A 16,765-nucleotide genomic window follows, 5' to 3' on the forward strand; every position below is an offset into this window, starting at 1 on the left:
GTTATGTCAAAGGTCTGTATGAATGTGAGGCCGGGGCCAAATTTCAACAACCAAGGCCAACAACCCTGGGGAGTAGGTACCATCGTCATCCCCATTTTACAGATGGGGAAACTAAGGCTGAGGGATGTTGAAATGAAGTGCCTAATGTCCCTAAGAGAGTGGCTGAAGCAGGTTGCCAAATCAGGGCTGTGGGAGCCCCAAGCCCACACTCAGTCAAGATTTCTCAAAGCCCTCCCAGACACTTTTTCACCGGTGCAGAATGTCAGTGCTGAGAGGACCACCCCAAAACTTCTCTGCTTCCTCCAACTGCCAGGGTCACACAACTACAGAAAGAGAGCTGGGCTCTCCTGCTTTCCACTGCTACCTCCATTTGATCAGCTCCAGTTTTGTCCTCAGGGAAGGAAGAGTTTGGGGAAGCAGGGTCCTGGGCTGCCCTCCCTGGGGTCTGTGGGTGCACTCAGGACTCAGACACAGAAGGCCAGCTTGGCCCTGGGCTTCCAGTCCCTGAGCTACCATTTTCTGTCTCTGTGACCCTGGGTGGGTCACCTGCCCTTTGAGTCCCAGTCCCAATGGGAGTGATTGAGCCTCCTGCTGACCTCATGGGGTTGCTATAGGATCAAATGAGATCATAAATGTGAAAATGCTTTGTAAGCTGTAAAGTGCTGTTCGCTCAGAAGGTGGTTGCCAGCTTGGTGCCTCTTCCTTGCCCTTATTCTACTCAATGCTTGTCTTTCTCTAAAAAGAAACCAACAGCAGTTTACCAGAATGAGAAATAGAGAGGTGAGAGAGACAGAGGGAGAGAGAGAGTGATTTGAGGCAGTGTGATCCATGGAAAAGAACATGCATGCTGAAATCAGACAGCTCTGGGTTCTGGAGTTTGAATTTTGGTTGGGCTGCTCACCAGCTGTATGATCTAGATGAGACACACAATCTACATGTCAGGGTTGTTACAGAATAGAAATAAAATAATATCACATGTTTAGCCCGGCATATAGTAAGAACTTGACAAATAGCAAAACCAGGGATGCCTGGGTGGCTCATTCACTGAGCGTCTGCCTTCGGCTTGGGTCATGATCCCAGGGTCCTGGGATCGAGCCCCACATCGGGCTCCCTGCTCACTGGGAAGCCTGCTTCTCCCTCTCCCACTCCCCCTGCTTGTGTTCCTGCTCTCGCTATCTCTCTCTGTCAAATAAATATATAAAATCTTAAAAAAAAACAGCAAAAACAAATACACATGTTAATAAAAAGCTGCAGAAGTGGGAGCCCTTGGGGTTCTGCTCACATACCAAGGCAGTCATGCAGCACACACACTAACTGATGTTTGAACTCTTTGGCTGAGCCCAAGTTGGATGGGTCAAGGTGACAAAGGCGGTCGGGTGGTGGCACATGTGAGGACTGACACAGGTCAGCCTCGATTGCACACATCTGCCTGATCCAGAAACACCACCCTGTCCCACTCCCCCCAGCATCCTGGGGCAGTGACTGAGCTCAGGGGCTCAGGTCTCAAATCTGTGTGTGTCTGTGTGTGTGTGTGTGTGTGTGTGTGTGTGTGTGTGTGTGATTGCGTGGTTCTGAAAGTCCCTTCCTGCCCTAACCGTTGGTGGAGCCACAAGGAGGACCTTTCAGAGGCAGCACATTCCAAGCTCCTCAGTCACTAACTTCTGCTTCGCGGCTGCAGAAACGTTCCTGGCCCCTGACCTCACCAGCTCCCACCCAGGGAGGCCAGGCGAGATTCCCAAGGGGCCACCGTGATTGCAGGAGTCCGGGGGCCCAGAGGTCTGAGAAACTAGGGCACTGTCCCTTGGCACCTTGTGTGAGCCTGGCTCAGTCACTTCCCTCCCTGAGCCCCAGAGAATGCCCACCTCTTGGGGCTGCAGTGAGGCAAATGGAGGCGATGGATGAGTGTGCTTGGCACCCAGCAAGTTGTCAGTGCCCCTAGGATGTGAGGTGATGTTTATGCGTTTCATTTTTCATTCACTTTTTATTTTTTTTAAAGATGTATTTATTTATTTGAGAGAGAGAGATTGGGGGGATGGTGCAGAGGGAGAGGGAGAGAAATCCTTAAGCTGACTTCCCACTGAGCATAGAGCCCTACTTGGGCTCGATCCCAGGACCCTGTGATCATGACCTGAACTGAAATCAAGAGTTGGACGCTTAACCCACTGAGCCACTCAGGCACCCCTCCATTCACTTTTTTTTTAAAGATTTGATTTATTTATGTGAAAGAGAGAGAGAGAACAAGGCAGAGGGAGAAGCTGACTTCCCGTTGAGCAGGGAGCCCAATGCGGGGCTCGATCCCAGGACTCTGGGAACATGACCTGAGCTGAAGGCAGCCGCTTAACCGACTGAGCCACCCAGCAGCCCCTCCATTCACCTTTTAAATTGAAGTTTATTTATTTTATAAATGAGGTTGAAATTTACATAACATACAATTAACCATTTTAAAGCGTAGACTTCAATAGAATTTTGTGCATTCACAATGTTGTGCAACCACCACTTCTCTCTAGTTTTCAAAACTTTTTTATTATACCAGAAAATCATCCCCTTCCCATGAAGAAATCACTCCCAATCGCATTTCCTGGGAACCACAAATCCTCTTTCTGTCTCTATGGATTTGCCTATTTTGTACATTTCATATAAATGGAATCATACCATATGTGACCTTCTACATCTGGTTTCTTTCCCTTAGCATGTTTTCCAGGCTCATTTATGTTGTCGTATGTATAAATATTCTGTTCTTTTTTATTGCTGAATAATATTCTATTGTATGGATATACCAATTATTTATTTATTCATAAGTTGATGGATATTTGAATGTTTCTCCTTTTGGGGTATTATGACTAAGGCTGCTATAAACATTTGTGTACAAGTTTATGTGTGGACATATGTTTCATTTATTTTGGGTATGTACCTAAGAGTAGAATTGCTGGCTCATATGGTAATTCTCTGTTTCACCTTGTGAAAAACTGCCAGACTGTTTTACAAAGCGGTTGCACCATTTTACATTCCTACTGGCAGTGTATGAGGGTTCTAATTTGCCCACATCCTTGCCAACATTTATTATTTCCGTTTTTGAAATGAAAGACATCCTAGAGGGTGTGATGTGGTATCTCATTGTGTTTTAATTTGCGTTTCCTTAATAACAGACCATGTTCCTTAATGATGAATATCTTTTCATGTGCTTTTTTGCTATTTATATATACTTTAGGGACGAATGTCTATTCAAGTCCTCTGCCCATTTCTAATTTTTTTTTACGTTGGCTCCATGCCCAATGTGGGGCTTGAATTCACAACCTGAGATCAAGAGTCCCATGTTTTACGGACTGAGCCAGCCAGGCACCCCTAATTGTTTTTTTTTTTGTGTGTGTGTGTGGTTGTTGAATTATAAGAGTTCTTCATATATTCTGGCTAGCAAACCCTTATTAAAAATATGATCTGCAGATATTTTCTCCCATTCTGTAGGTTGTCTTTTCACATTTTTCAGAACACCCTTTTTTTTTTTTTTAAAGATTTTATTTATTTATTTGACAGAGAGAGACACAGTGAGAGAGGGAACACAAGCAAGGGGTATCGGAGAGGGAGAAGCAGGCTTCCCACTGAGCAGGGAGCCCGATGCAGGGCTTGATCCCAGGGCCCTGGAATCATGACCTGGGCCGAAGGCAGACGCTTAACGACTGAGCCACCCAGGCGCCCCTTCAGAACACCCTTTGATGCACAGAAGTTTTTAAATTTTTTATGAAGTCCAATCTCTGTTTTTTCTTCTGTTGCTCATTCTTCCAGTGTCAGAGCTATGAATCTACTGCCAAATTTGAACATTTACCCCTATGTTTTCTTCTAATTGTTTTATAATTTTGGTTCTTGGTTAAATTGAAGTTTAATATACATCTAGTGAAGTGCGCTCATCCAACATGTTCAGCTCAATGACTTGTTTCATGTATGTAAACCCGTGTAGCTACTGCCCTCATCATGATAGAGGACATTTCTAGCAGCTCCCAAGCTCCTTGTGGCCCCCCTCAATCACCACTCCCCACCCATGGGTACCACTATTCTGACTTCTAGCATCATTGATGACTTTTGCCTGTTCTTGAACTTCGTATAAACGGATGTGTCCTTCGGTGGCCGATCGCACTTATTTCTCCAGGATAAGTGCCCAGGGGTGGACTTATTAGGTCACAGGGTACATGGACCTGAGCTGAAGGCAGATGCTCAACCAACTAAGCCACCCAGGTGGCCCTTAAGTTATTTTAAAACATGATCTTTATTTTTTACTTTGCCTTCTATTTTTTAATTTTTCATTGCATTTCTCTTTTACTAGGTAATACTTTTACATGCTTCAAGATCCAGAAGCTACACAAGGGTACATAGTGGAAACTACACTCTGGTGTGACCACCTTCTTGTGTATCTTTTTTACCCAGAAGGTCGCCTGCTCTGCATCCTGTTTTCTCCTTGCTTTTTTGTTTTCTTGTATCTTGGAAATCCTTCCACGAGGTATATGTAGATCTGCCCCATTAAAAAAAAAAGTCGACTTCGTTGAACTATATTTTACATTCAATACCATGTATTGGTCGGTTGTTTGATCATTTTAGACACCTGTGAGCATGTTCAAATCAAGATATAGAACATTTCCACCCCCCCACCCCCCAAAAGTTCTCTCCTGCCTCTTTGCAGTCATTCTCTGCCCCTTCCCGCAGGAAGTCACTTATCTCAGTTCTATTGCCACAGATTAGTTCGGTCTCTTTGGACTTTCACATCAGTGGAAGCCTATAGTTCGAACTCTTCTGTGTCTGCCTTCTGACTCACACCATTAGGTCTGAGGCTCACCTGGATGTGCGGAGCAGCAGCTCACTCCTTTTGATTGCTGAGTCCGACCCCATTGCATGATGGACCAGTTTCTATATCCATTGTCCCGAATTAACTGAATATAAAGTCGAATGGAGCCAGCTGTGGGGGAGGTAGGGATGATTATAGACTTGGTCTTGGCCCCAGGACACTCACAGCGCCGAGAGGTGATCAGACACTGAGGAAAACAGCCCTGGCAGTAGGTCGGCAATGCTGGGGGACCGGAGCTGGAGAGCACCAGGGGGCACTGCAGGAAGCCCCAGGAAGGAAGGATTCTTTCCCACCAGGGGGAGGGCAGGCTTCCTGGCAGGGGAGTAGTTGAGGTTGGGGGAGCTGTTCCTGGGGTTGAAGTCAGTGGGCACAAAGGCCTGGGGACGCTGAGGTCCAGAGCATGTGGTGGAATGTGTGTTGGGCTGTGAGCTGGAAGGGTGGGCAGAGTGAGGCCTAAGCCAGGGTCCTTGAATGCCCCACCAAGGAACTTGACTTGGGCTGGGAGACAAGGGGACTCCTGAGTGGTGTTTGAACAGGGAAGTGACCTGTGCCCAGTTCGCTGAGGCTGGAATCTAGGGAAGAGGGGGCTGGAGTCCCTTGTGGGAAGGTCTTCTGGGCCTGGCCCTCCAGGCTCTCAAGGTCAGAGGGAGTCATGTGGTGGGGCCCGGGCGAGGAAGAGGATGAGGTACAAGTGGGGGCTGGGCTGCTGTTTCCAGGGCCTACTGTTTGAGCATGCACAGGGGCCTGTCCCTCTGCTGTCCTTTGAGGCTCATGCCACCCTGTTGCAATGGCAGGCCTGTCCCCATGAGGCAGATGAGGACCCTGAGGCTCCAGAGAAGAAAGGGGCTGGATTAAGCAGGAGTCAGGGACAGGGCTACCATGTCCCCACTCTTGTCCTGGGTTTCCCTCCCCCACCAGCCACCTCTCCAGCCCAGGGCATCCCAGAGAGCATCAAAGACATGGTCTCAGCCACCTGCATCTCTGATCTGTTCTGCAACCTCAGGCCAGCCCCTTTTCCTCTGGGAGCCTCAGTTTTCTCTTCTTGCAGGTGAGTAATTTACACACTGTAAGCCCTAAAACCAGAAGTTTCAGTGGAGATCCACCTGGGGGAAGGGCAGGGCAGACCCCCGGGTCCCTCACCTCTGCTCCAACCAGCACAGTTTGGGGAAGCAGCAGAGGATAACCATAAGAGTTCTGGAGTCAGGTGGCCTGGGTTCGAGCCCCAGCTCAGCCGCTTTCTGGCTGTGTGACCGGGGCCATTCTTTTAACTTCTCTATACCTCAGTCTCCTCATTGTGAAAATAATATAATGTTTGTACCTGCTTTTCAGGGTTGTCGGGGGAGTAAATGAGATTAGATGTGGATGGCACTTAGCACATCTAATGGTTTCCTGTAGAAGGTTTCCTGTAGAAGGGCTCAGTAAGTGTTAGCATTTTCATGCCGTCGAGTTTTGTGCCATGTGGACCATTCCCTCTGCATGGAGGGCATCAGGGGTCCTGCTGTCAGTGCTCAGGACGGCTCTGCCCGCTCAGCCTCACCCCTTAGGTTTCTTGGAGCAGTTCCTGCTCCCTGCAGACCTAAGCCCAGGGCAGTTAGGGCCTGTCACCCAGTTCTTGGGCTCTCCTCACAGTCCTGGACCTGAGGCCTACCCCCACCCCTGGGCTCCAGGGTGCCAGATCCTGCTCCGGGCCAGGAGGGGGATGAAACGCTCATCCCGGGATAAAAGGCTGGCAGGCCTAGGCTGGGCCAATAAACCACCCCACCCTCGCTGGGAGGACCTCTGGGCACCCATGTAAACTGAGTCATGGGGGGCGAGGGGGTGAGTCATGCAGCCTGTGAGTGGGAGCCAGATGGGGCAGAACTTGCCTGTGGAGGGCCTTTGGCCATGCCTCAAAAAGCCCCAACTCTCAGGGCCCCTCCAACACCCGGCAGGACCCCAGCCTGCCCGGCCGAGGAGCAGGGGTCTGGAGGCTGGACTCAGCGTGCACGCCCGTGCCCGTGTGTTCCTGCGTGAGTGTGTATGTGTGGTGTCAGGGAGGCGAGCCGGGCTGGCAGACCGGAAAGGGAGGCTCTGGCTCCGGAGGAAAGGATGGGGGTTTGGAAAGGAGTCAAAGCCTTAAGAGAGGAAGATTTTGGCGGGAATGCTTCTCTGCCCTCTCCTGGCCTCTGGGGGTTTGACTGATTTTTTTTTTCCCCCTGTGGGACAAGCTTTCTCTTCTGAGCCTGGGAGGAGCCAGGGCCCAGTGGGTGACATGTCTGTCCTCTAGAGTTCCCAGGAGCCAGAGCTGCTCAGTGACCGGGGACACAGCTCCCTGCCACAGGGGTGTGTATGAACATTTTAGGGGAGTTGTGGAGGCTGCCAGAGTGTTTCTAGCCTTGACCATGGCCAAGTTACTTTACCTCTTCTGTCTGCAATTCCTTCCTCAGTAAAATGAGGGCTGTGAGGACCAAAATGCATTAATGCATGCAAACTGCTTGGAGGAGTACCAGGTACCGACTAGGTCATGTGCCCGTTCGCTCTTACTATCTGACCCCCAGTGTCCTCAACTAAACAAATGGGTGAGGGGAGGGGGCCAGGGCACCCCTTATGTGGCCATTGCTTTGGTTCCAGTCTCTGAGGTCATTCCCTGGGAAGCTGCCCCATACCCTGCCCCACTGCCTGACTCTGTCCCTCTGTCCAGCCGGGGGGTTTTCATGCCCTGGTGGGAAGCCAATAATGAAGGGAAAATGGGTTCAGTGGGTCTCTGGGCTGTGTGCCCTCAGGTTACCCCCTCAGTGTCTGGGGGATGCGCGTCAGAGAAGTGGGGAGTTTCCCTCCCTGGATGAATCAGCTGTGTGACCCAAGCCTTGTCCCTGCCAGGGCCCCTCCCAGTGGGCGGGAGTGGGGTGCAGTTGCCCTGCTGGGAAAATCCCCCAAACCTCACCAAAGCCCTGGCTAAAACTTTCTCCCAACTCAGCTGTTTCCTGTCTTCTCTGGCTCAGCCCCCTAGCCCCAGCTGAGATCAGGGGTCAGGTAGATATTCTCCCCATTCCCCAGCCAGCCCCTCTAGAGCCTCCTCCCTGGGGTTTGGGGTACACAGGACATGTGAGTGGGAGGAGGTAGATTGTGTGTGTGGGGTCTCCTTTCCCTGGCCTCAGTCATCCTTTATGTGGTTTTATAAAAGAGGGCTGAGCATAGGGGCTTGTCCAAGTTTACTCAGCCTAGCCCACCCTGGGCCTGGGCTGTTTCCTTACTCCAAACAGGGAAGAATCCCCTGCCAGCCTGAGGGGGTGGATCCTGGGGAGTCCCTGGCCTGGTAGGGAAGCAGTCTTTACCATAGGCCTGGGAGATCCTTCCTGCCCAGGTAGGCTTAGTCACTGTACTCTCTGGGCCTCAGTTTCTCCATCAGTAAAATGGGAATCTTAGTCTTGGCCCAGTCTGTCCTCTCCGGCAGTTCTGAGGACCTAACCTGTGTAGTTTACAAGTCAGGTCCTAAGTCCTTGATGGGGCTTATTTATCATTGCAGCTCCTCACTCCAAGAGCACTTTCCTTTTTTTTTTTTTTTTTTTAAAGATTTTATTTATTCATAAGAGACAGAGAGAGAGAGAGGCAGAGGGAGAAGCAGGCTCCCCACTGAGCAGGGAGCCCGATGCGCGACTCGATCCCAGGACCTTGGGATCATGACCTGAGCCAAAGGCAGACTCTTAACCATCTGAGCCACCCAGGCACCCCCAACAGCACTTTCCTATAGTGCGGGGCTCAACAATGCCGTCAGGCGCTCTGTGGTTGGATGACCTGGATTCAAATCTTGGCTCTGTCACTTACGGCTTTGTAACCTGGAACCAATTACTGAACCTCTTTGGGCCTCCGTTTCCTTTTCTGCAAAACAGCAATAATAACAGAGCCAGGTGAGACTTTGATGAGATGATGGAGGGAAACACTCAGCACAGTGCCCTCGCTCTTGTTATGAACAGAATGAGGAAACAGGCCCGGAGACAGAGAGTGACTTTCATTCAATCACTCATTTATTCAATAATGTTTATTTGGCACTTGTGCTAGGCCAGGTCCTATGCTGGACCCTGAAGACACCCTGCAGGATAAAGTGGAGCCACTGTCCTTGCGGGGGGGCCCCAGACACACAGATGAGAGCCACAGCGGGGTGGGTGTTATGGGAGCTTGGGGTGTGGATGAATGGGGAATGACAAATCTCTGGGAGGATGGGCTGGTAGGTGTGACATGTGTTCAGCCAGGAAAGCATGTGAGGGTCAGGCACACCAAATGGAGGTGACAGCATGAGCAAGACACAAAAGTGAGAAAGGCCAGCATGCCTGCAAGAAAACAACAGGCAGCTCACGCTTCTGGAACATGAAGGGTGAAGCAGAGAATGAAGGAGAGGAGTCCAGAGGAACAGGTAGGGACTGGATTTGGATTGAAATTTGGATTTGGATTTTAGTTAATTTATGGAGAGATTGCTCTGGCCAAGCACTGTGCTAGGCTCTGGGGACAGGGCTGAGATTTAGATGTTGTTCTTGCTTTCACTAAGCCCCACAGTCTGGGCATATGGCTCAGGGACCAGCGAGAGATAGGCATCAATCGAGTAATTATAGAAGTAACCTCCCGATCCTTGCTGAATGACAGGTGTTCAAGCAGAAGGAACGTCCTGAGGCCCAGGGCTGCATGGCAAGGGGTGAAGGAAGTGCCAGTTGGCTCCAGTGGGATGAGCACAGGCAGGAAGGGGCACCTGAGGGAAGCTGGGGCTTGGCAGGGGTCTAGGGTCATGGCTGCCTCAAGAGAGTGGACTCTATATTGCAGGCTACAGGGAACCACGGAAGGGTTTTTTTTTTTAAAGATTTTATTTATTTATTCGACAGAGAGAGAAAGAGTACAAGCAGGGGAAGCAGCAGACAGAGGGAGAGGGAGAAGCAGGTTCCCCACTGAAGAGAGAGCCCTGATGCAGGTCTCTATCCCAGGACCCTGGGATCATGACCTGAGCCAAAGGTAGCCGCTGAAACAACTGAGCCACCCAGGCGCCCCAACGGAAGGGTTTTGAGGAGGAGAGGGGCACGGGTAGCTCTGCAGGAGAGCTGGCTGGAGGGGGAGAGATGGGGTCGCTGGGAGGCAATGAGGCAGAGGAGGCAAGCTGCAGTGGTGTGAGAGTGAGGAATGGGCTAAGGCAGGGCCATGAGGATGGAAGAGAGAGGGAAGTGGGTGAAATGCTTTGTCAGGAAAGGAGAATCAGGTGCTGGTGATACCACCTGGGCTGCTTTGCGGGACCCATCAGGGCCTGGCAGGATCCCCCCAAGCCTTGGCCCAATTTGGTCAAGTGCAAAGCATTGCTTGTCTGAGGGAGACAGGGCAATGGGCTCCAAGTCAGAGACCACCTAGCTCTGGGACTTCCCAGGGAACTCAGCCCTGGGGAAGCTTGGGGTGAGGAGGAAGCTGGGGAGGGGGCTGAGCCAGCATCTCATGACTCACCCATTTCCACCCAGTCAGCCCAGTGGCATCTCCGCTCCCCTGCTCCAAATTCCAATTTGGTGAGGCGGCTGGAGGCTGAGTCAGCCCCGGCACGGCACGAGAGCAGCGTCCCAAGGGGCTCCTTGCCAGAAACCCTGGCCTCCAATCAAGGCCCGGGCCAGGCACAGGGTTGGGGGATGTTGGAGCCAGACTCCCAGATTACAGTAGCCTCAGCTGAGTGGTGCTGCCCACATCGTGTGAGTGAATGTGCCTTGTGGGTTGTGAAGAACTCATGGTGGGTGAGGCCCTGGATAACAGTCTGAGGAGGAGGCAGGGGCCAGGGTGTTAAGTCCCACTCTGCCCAACTCACTGCATGACCCTGAGAGTACTCCTTTTCCCTCTTGGCTTCTATTTCCTTGACCACACAATGGGACCAACATCTCCAAAGCAGGTTGTGAGACTTAAATTTAAGACATATGGAAGTGCTATGCAAACTGTCCAGTGGCCCAGGACAGTCAGGGCGGGAGAAGTGAGTCTAAAGGAGAGCGCTTCCAGAGTTCCTTATGGTTGTGCAGGTTGTTTACTGCGTAAGGATGTCCAACCCAGGCGGCCGAAGTCTAGCCCATCCTCTGCTCACCAGACCATATTCCCTAACCTAGAAATGCCAGGAGCAAGAGGGTACCTTTCTCTAACTGACACAAATACACCCTGTGCTCAGACTTTGCTGGGTCAAGCCCCTAGATTTATGGGAAACCACTGAGAAACTGATTCTGATTCCTGGGATGGAGGAGAAGCAGGACTGGCTTTGCAGAGGCTCTCAGAGAGGTTCCCAGCCTTGGCAATGAGGTGAATCTTATTACTGGGGGCAGTTAGGGGTACCCACTTAGGGCAGAGAAGCAGTCTCTCCTGGCCCTGCCTCTCCCCAGCAACCAAAGCAGGTAACCAGTATTTTAAAAAACACTCAAGACACACACCCAAGCTGGGTTTTATTGAAATGCCAGGGGCAGGCACATATCACGGTAGTAAAGGCAGGAAGGAAGGTGGTGCAGGCTGGATGAGGCGGCAGGGAGGGGCGGGCCCCGTGTCCATGGCCCTGGCACCCCTTCTCTCTGCCAAGGGCTGAGTGGGTACAATCACCCCCTCCCCCCCAACAAAATAGCATGCTTAGGCCTGCAGGGCCTTTGCCCCTTGGACTGAAGGCTCCAAGAGGGACTGGAAGCACTAATTTTTCTCTCTTGTGAGGGAGGAGAAGGAAAGGATTCAGGAGGAGAGGGAGGTACAGCTGGGGATGAGGGCGGCCAAGGAAGGCTCTCCCCCTGGGAATCTGTACCCAGCCTGTGGTCCTGGATGACAGAGGGGAGCAGCAGTGAAGAGAGAGGCTGAGGGTCCGGCCCTCAGGGAGCCAGAGCCTCCAGCTGGTGGGGACTTGAGTCAGCCCTGAACGGAGGGCAAGAGTTCAAAGGGATCGAAGATGCAGGCAGTTCCCGATTGGCGTAGTCCTCAGAGCTAGGGGGCTCAAACTCCTTGGGACAAAGAGGAGGAAGATGGGAGGATCCATCCCTAGTAGGGAGCGGGGGGGAAAGGGGCAGAAGGTGGTCTCCCCCCCTTGGCCACACTAGGTTAGCTCCACATTGTTGGCGCGGTCCAGCACACGGGAGCCGCGGGTACTGCCCCCCAGCTGAAAACGACTCTCATAGAGAGTGGGGCAGAGGTGCCAGCGGTTGGCCCGGTAGATGCCCAGGTAGGTGTAGACGTCAGGCTTGTAGGTGAGCAGGCACTTAATGCCTGCCGCACGGATGGCAGCATCTGCCTCCAGTACACCCAAGCGGTCCGTAAAGTCATCCGTGTAAACACAGATGACCTGGCGCCCACCCTCCCTGGCCCGTGGGCTCACCTTGGCCACCTGAAGCCGGCCCTCGACCACGGCCCGAGCAATGCCAGCCCAGGCGTGGTCCAGCTTGAAGCCAGGCGCCAGGTGCATCAGCCACTTGCCAGAGAGCACGTGATGGGTGATGGCCAGCTGGCGCAGGGTACTCGGTGTGATGGGCCGCCCGCTGGTCTGCAGAGCTTCCCAGGCTGCCTGCAGGCCCTGCACATCACCCGAGTTGGGGACATAGCCCTGCCCATATGCTGCAATCCAGCCCACAGGCTCAGAGTTGGGCGAGCCAGGGTCCCCATAGCGAGTAACTTGGGATGGTGGGTACTTGGCCAACCAGGCATCCAGCTCGGCAGCAGGTGTGGTTCGGGCATCAAACACCAGCCAGGGGTCCATGTCAGCTGCCATGGCCTCTGCGGCCAGGTGCTCAGCGGTGAAGCCATCCTCACGGCCGCCTGGGGAGTCTTCCTCCTCCATCTCTTCACCTGGCTCCATCCTGCTGTGAAGGAACGGAGTTAGGGCAGGCCCAGGACACATCTACAGTTTGCTGGGCCGTACCAGGTGCAGCCAATGGGCTAAACTCGGTGGCCTTGGGCAAGACTTAACGTCCATGCCTCAGTTGCATCTTTACAGCGGACAACTGTTCCTGTCCCCTAGAGCTGTTGAGCATTAAACGCCTGAGGTGGAATAAGCGTTGCATAAAGGTTGTTGCTGATCTTATTACCACTCTCCCCGATTTACAGACCAGAAAACTGAAGCTCAGAGAGAAGTGACTTACCCAAGGTCACACCTGCAACGAGTGACAAGGCCGAAATGCGAATTCAGGTGTAGGAGCAAGCAGCCCCGCTACACCTCCTGGCCTGACAATAACTGGCAAGGATCCCGAGCGCTGGGATTTAACGACGGAAGGCAAAGAGGCGCACGTTCGCGCAGCATCGAGGCAGGCCCAGTAGGGCCAGACCTCCGAGGATGGCGCTGTCGGGCCCACTTGAAGACCAGCACATTGATGCCCAGAAAGGGCAGTGACCAGTCCAAGGCCAATGGCGCGGTGGCCGGCCTGGAACCCAGGCTTGTTAGAGCCTACGAGAGCGCCAGGCTGGAACGCAGGCTTGTTAGAGCCTACGAGAGCGCCAGCCTCGGGCCAGCCGCGCCCGCCGCCATTAGCGCCCACAGCCCGAGCCGCGCCCCCGCCCAGCCCTGCCCTGCCCCCTCCCGCAGCCCCGCCGTCACCTCCGGCCTTCGCCGCGCTCGGCGCCGGCCCAGCCCCGCGCCCGGCTCCGCTCCTGCCGGGGCTCTGCGCCGCCTGCGCCGCCGCCGCCGCCACCGCCGCCGCCGCCGCCGCGCCCCGCCCCCGCCACGGCTGCCGCCGCCGCCATCTTAGCGCCCGCCGTCTCAACAACAACTTTATAGACAAGCGCAGCACGGGGCGGGGCCGCCGGGCCGGTCGGCCGCGCCGCGGGGCGGGACCTGCAAGGGGAGGGGCTGACCTCGGGGGCGGGGCCGTCGGGGAACCCGGGGCGGGGCGGGGCTTCGGGGGCGGGGCTAACGTTCGCTCTCCTAAGCTTGGGGGCCGGCGGGAGTGGCGGTCCGGTCCGGGAGCGACGCGCACCGCCAGCGAGGCTCCAAGGGGAGGGCGCTCCGGCCCTGCGAGCGACGTCCGGGCCGGCGGCGCTAGGACCCCGTGGGGAGCGGCGGGGGCGGAGCGGGCGGCACAAGGACCCGGGGGAACCGCGGCAGGCGGGCGGCGAGCAGGCCCGGGGGCCGGGAAGCTGCGGGCGGCGGCGCTGGGCCCGGCGCGGCAAGAGAGGCCCTGAGATGCCGAGCAAGAAGAAAAAGTATAACGCGCGGTTCCCGCCGGTGAGCACGTGGCCGGGCCTGGGAGGAGCGGGCCGGGCTCTCGGGAGGCTCGGGCCCAAGCCGGGCTGGGGGGGGGGGCGTCGGGCGCATCGAGGTGTTCGGGGGCACGGACGCCCCGCCCCCTTCCGTGCTCTCCCCGCGTCCGTGCCCCCCGCCTCCTTTCTCCCGGGATACCCTCTCTCGGTCCGCCCTCCCCAGCACCCCTTTCTGGGACGGAGGTGACAGGGTCCGAGTTTTCTGCCCCCTCCCCAGGCGCGGATCAAGAAGATCATGCAAACTGACGAAGAAATTGGGAAGGTGGCGGCGGCAGTGCCTGTCATCATCTGTATCCTGTCGGGGCCTGGCCAGGTTGAGGGACGTGGGGTAGGGAGGGAGCCCGGGATCGCCTTGTTTAGGCTGGGGATCCCCCACCCGTGTTCTCCTTGACGCTCCTCAGCCCGGGCGCTTGAGCTGTTCCTGGAGTCGCTGTTGAAGAAGGCTTGCCAGGTGACCCAGTCCCGAAATGCCAAGACCATGACCACGTCCCACTTGTGAGTGGCCTGGGAGCTGGTTGGGCCCAGCGGGACCCTGCCCCAGAAGTTCACACACTTAGGGGAGGTGGGAGGCTGCTGGGAGACCAGCAATGCCTCAAACACTGGTGGGTTTGAACTGGGGGAGGAGGGGTTGGGTGGTCTAGCCAGGCAGAAAGGTCCAGTAGTGGAGATGGGGTGGAGGTTTTCCAGGCTCTATTCTCCTGACATCCAGAGACCCTTGCTGTCCCTTGCTGAGGGCCCAGACATCTGGGCCCCACCTGAATGCTGTCTTCTCCCCCCACCCTTCCAGGAAGCAGTGCATTGAGCTGGAGCAGCAGTTTGACTTCTTGAAGGACCTGGTGGCCTCTGTGCCGGACATGCAGGGAGACGGGGAAGACAACCACATGGACGGGGACAAGGGTACCCGCAGGTGGGGAGCCAGGGCCAGGTGTCCAGGCAAGGAAGGCCAAGGCCACTGGGGCTGGGGGTGGTTGGGGGGTGGTCAGGGAGTGGTGAGATCTCTGGGCAGATGGACTGTACCTTCCCGAAGGGGCCGGAAGCCAGGAAGCAGTGGCCGGAAGAATGGTGGGATGGGAAGCAAAAGCAAGGACAAGAAGCTGTCAGGGACGGACTCGGAGCAGGAGGTGAGTGAGGCCCCCAGCCTGCTGCCCTACCCCATGGTGTGGAGCAGGCAGTCTTCCACCAGGCCTTGCTGGCTGGACACCTGGTCCCATCCTCACCTATGGTTTTTTGTAAATTGGGGCTATAAAGGTCAGGCTATAGAGCTCAGTCACCTGTCCCTGCCACTCCCAGGGGTCTAGGTTCTACAGTGATGGGCTCATGCTTTTCTTGTCTCCTCTGATCCCTGTCTTGCTCCCAGGATGAGTCTGACGATACAGACACCGATGGGGAAGAGGAGACGTCACAGGCCCCACCCCAGGCCAGTCATCCCCCTGCCCACTTTCAGAGGTAAGCAGTTCAGTGGCACCAGAGGGGGCTAGCAGACTCCGCAAGGCTGACTTGTTTTTCTTGTCCTTGTGGCCGATTTGGGGGACGGGAGGGGGGGAACTGAGCACGGCTTAATGGCAGGAGACTGTTCTCAGAAGGTCTCCTCCTCCACCCGCACCCAGCCCCATTGGATGGGGCCTGGGCAGGAGCTGTGTGACCTGCTCTGGGTCCTTCCCTTCACTGAGCTTGGCTGCCCCTTGGTACAGAGGGCCACAGGCTCCATGCTCATGGGGGTGGGGTAGGGCTCAGTGGGCACGAATGGGCACCGGAGAGGGGCCTGATCTTTCTCTCCTGTTTCTGCCCTGCAGCCCCCCGACACCCTTCATGCCCTTCACCTCGACTCTGCCTCTGCCCCCAGCACCCCCGGGCCCCTCAGCACCTGACGCAGAGGATGAAGAGGACTATGACTCCTAGCGCCCTCTGCCCCCCAGGCCACGCCCCCTTTTAGTTGGTTTTAGTTGCTCTGGGGGGAGGAGAGAAGATAGAGCTGTTCTTAAATTTATTAAAAAATTAATAATAAAAGGGAACACCGGTGTCTGTCCCAGCCTATGTCCAGGGCTCTGTGGCCACCTTCCCACCCATCCACCTGCTTTCCCCATGCTGAGCTGAGGCCAGGAGCTGTGGCAGGCAGGGCAGCAGCTGAGTGAAGGTTCTGCCGGGGTAGGAGCAGGGCTGCTGACAGAGGAAGGTAGGCAGAGCGGTGGTGTAGGGCCGGAGCCAGAGGTCCTGGTTATGGTGGGGGACAACCTGTTCCGTTGTGCTGTGTGGCCCTGGAGAGGTTCCTATTTTTCTTTGAGTGGCTTCTTATCTCTCTGGTGGAGACTCTTCTGCCCACTCTGGACTGCTACAAAGGGACAGATGGGACAAATAATGGGAAGAGGCCTTGAAAACTGCAGAGCTTGGTGCCTGGTGCCATGAAGGGCGTGTAGAAAGGGGCAGTGGGAGCAGAGGTAGGTGGGACTATCGAGGGCCTCAAAGATTGGCTTTCGAGCAGGATAGTGACCCTGGTGGTCAGTCTGCCCCCATTTCTTTTTTTTTTTTTTTTTAAAGATTTTTATTTATTTATTTGAGAGAGAGAGAGTGAGAGAGAGAGAGCACAAGAGGGGGTAGGGTTAAAGGGAGAAGCAGACTCCCCGCCGAGCAGGGAGCCCGATGTGGGACTCGATCCCGGGACTCCGGGATCATGACCCGAGCCGAAGGCAGTCGCCCAACCAACTGAGCCACCCAGGCGCCCTGTCTGCCCCCATT

At 54.9% G+C, this 16,765-nt stretch overlaps 2 protein-coding genes across 6 annotated transcripts; one reads left to right on the forward strand and one right to left on the reverse strand.

Moving 5' to 3' along the window:
- Positions 1–11,214: 11,214 nt before the first annotated feature.
- Positions 11,215–13,457, reverse strand: CUNH11orf68 (chromosome unknown C11orf68 homolog). Of its 4 annotated transcripts, none has more exons than XM_032413967.1 (2): positions 13,371–13,457; positions 11,215–12,636 (listed from the first exon to the last, which is right to left on the reverse strand). In XM_032413967.1, the coding sequence occupies exon 2, from the start codon at positions 12,633–12,635 to the stop codon at positions 11,880–11,882; it is 756 nt and encodes a 251-aa protein (XP_032269858.1). In that variant the 5' UTR covers position 12,636; positions 13,371–13,457; the 3' UTR covers positions 11,215–11,879. The 4 variants fall into 4 exon arrangements, with proteins under 4 accessions (XP_032269858.1, XP_032269856.1, XP_032269857.1 ...); XM_032413965.1 differs by having other exon boundaries at positions 11,215–12,639; positions 13,371–13,436; XM_032413966.1 differs by lacking the exon at positions 13,371–13,457 and adding an exon at positions 12,919–13,300.
- A 253-nt stretch (positions 13,458–13,710) lies between these two features.
- On the forward strand, positions 13,711–16,533 carry DRAP1 (DR1 associated protein 1). Of its 2 annotated transcripts, none has more exons than XM_032414228.1 (7): positions 13,711–13,997; positions 14,250–14,322; positions 14,434–14,527; positions 14,820–14,939; positions 15,039–15,153; positions 15,390–15,478; positions 15,826–16,533. In XM_032414228.1, the coding sequence occupies exons 1-7, from the start codon at positions 13,956–13,958 to the stop codon at positions 15,929–15,931; spliced, it is 639 nt and encodes a 212-aa protein (XP_032270119.1). In that variant the 5' UTR covers positions 13,711–13,955; the 3' UTR covers positions 15,932–16,533. The 2 variants fall into 2 exon arrangements, with proteins under 2 accessions (XP_032270119.1, XP_032270120.1); XM_032414229.1 differs by having other exon boundaries at positions 13,715–13,997; positions 15,060–15,153; positions 15,826–16,526.
- The last annotated feature ends 232 nt before the right edge of the window (positions 16,534–16,765 follow it).

This window comes from Phoca vitulina, unplaced genomic scaffold (genome assembly GCF_004348235.1).
Source record: "Phoca vitulina isolate PV1807 unplaced genomic scaffold, GSC_HSeal_1.0 scaffold16, whole genome shotgun sequence".
NCBI lineage: Eukaryota > Metazoa > Chordata > Mammalia > Carnivora > Phocidae > Phoca > Phoca vitulina.

Bases quoted from the DNA above. Each gene is read 5' to 3' on its own strand.
- CUNH11orf68 (XM_032413967.1), bottom strand. From the start codon at position 12,635: ATGGAGCCAGGTGAAGAGATGGAGGAGGAAGACTCCCCAGGCGGCCGT.
- DRAP1 (XM_032414228.1), top strand. From the start codon at position 13,956: ATGCCGAGCAAGAAGAAAAAGTATAACGCGCGGTTCCCGCCG. The intron at 14,940-15,038 runs GTGGGGAGCCAG...ATCTCTGGGCAG, and splicing joins GGGGACAAGGGTACCCGCAG to ATGGACTGTACCTTCCCGAA. The intron at 15,154-15,389 runs GTGAGTGAGGCC...TCTTGCTCCCAG, and splicing joins GGACGGACTCGGAGCAGGAG to GATGAGTCTGACGATACAGA.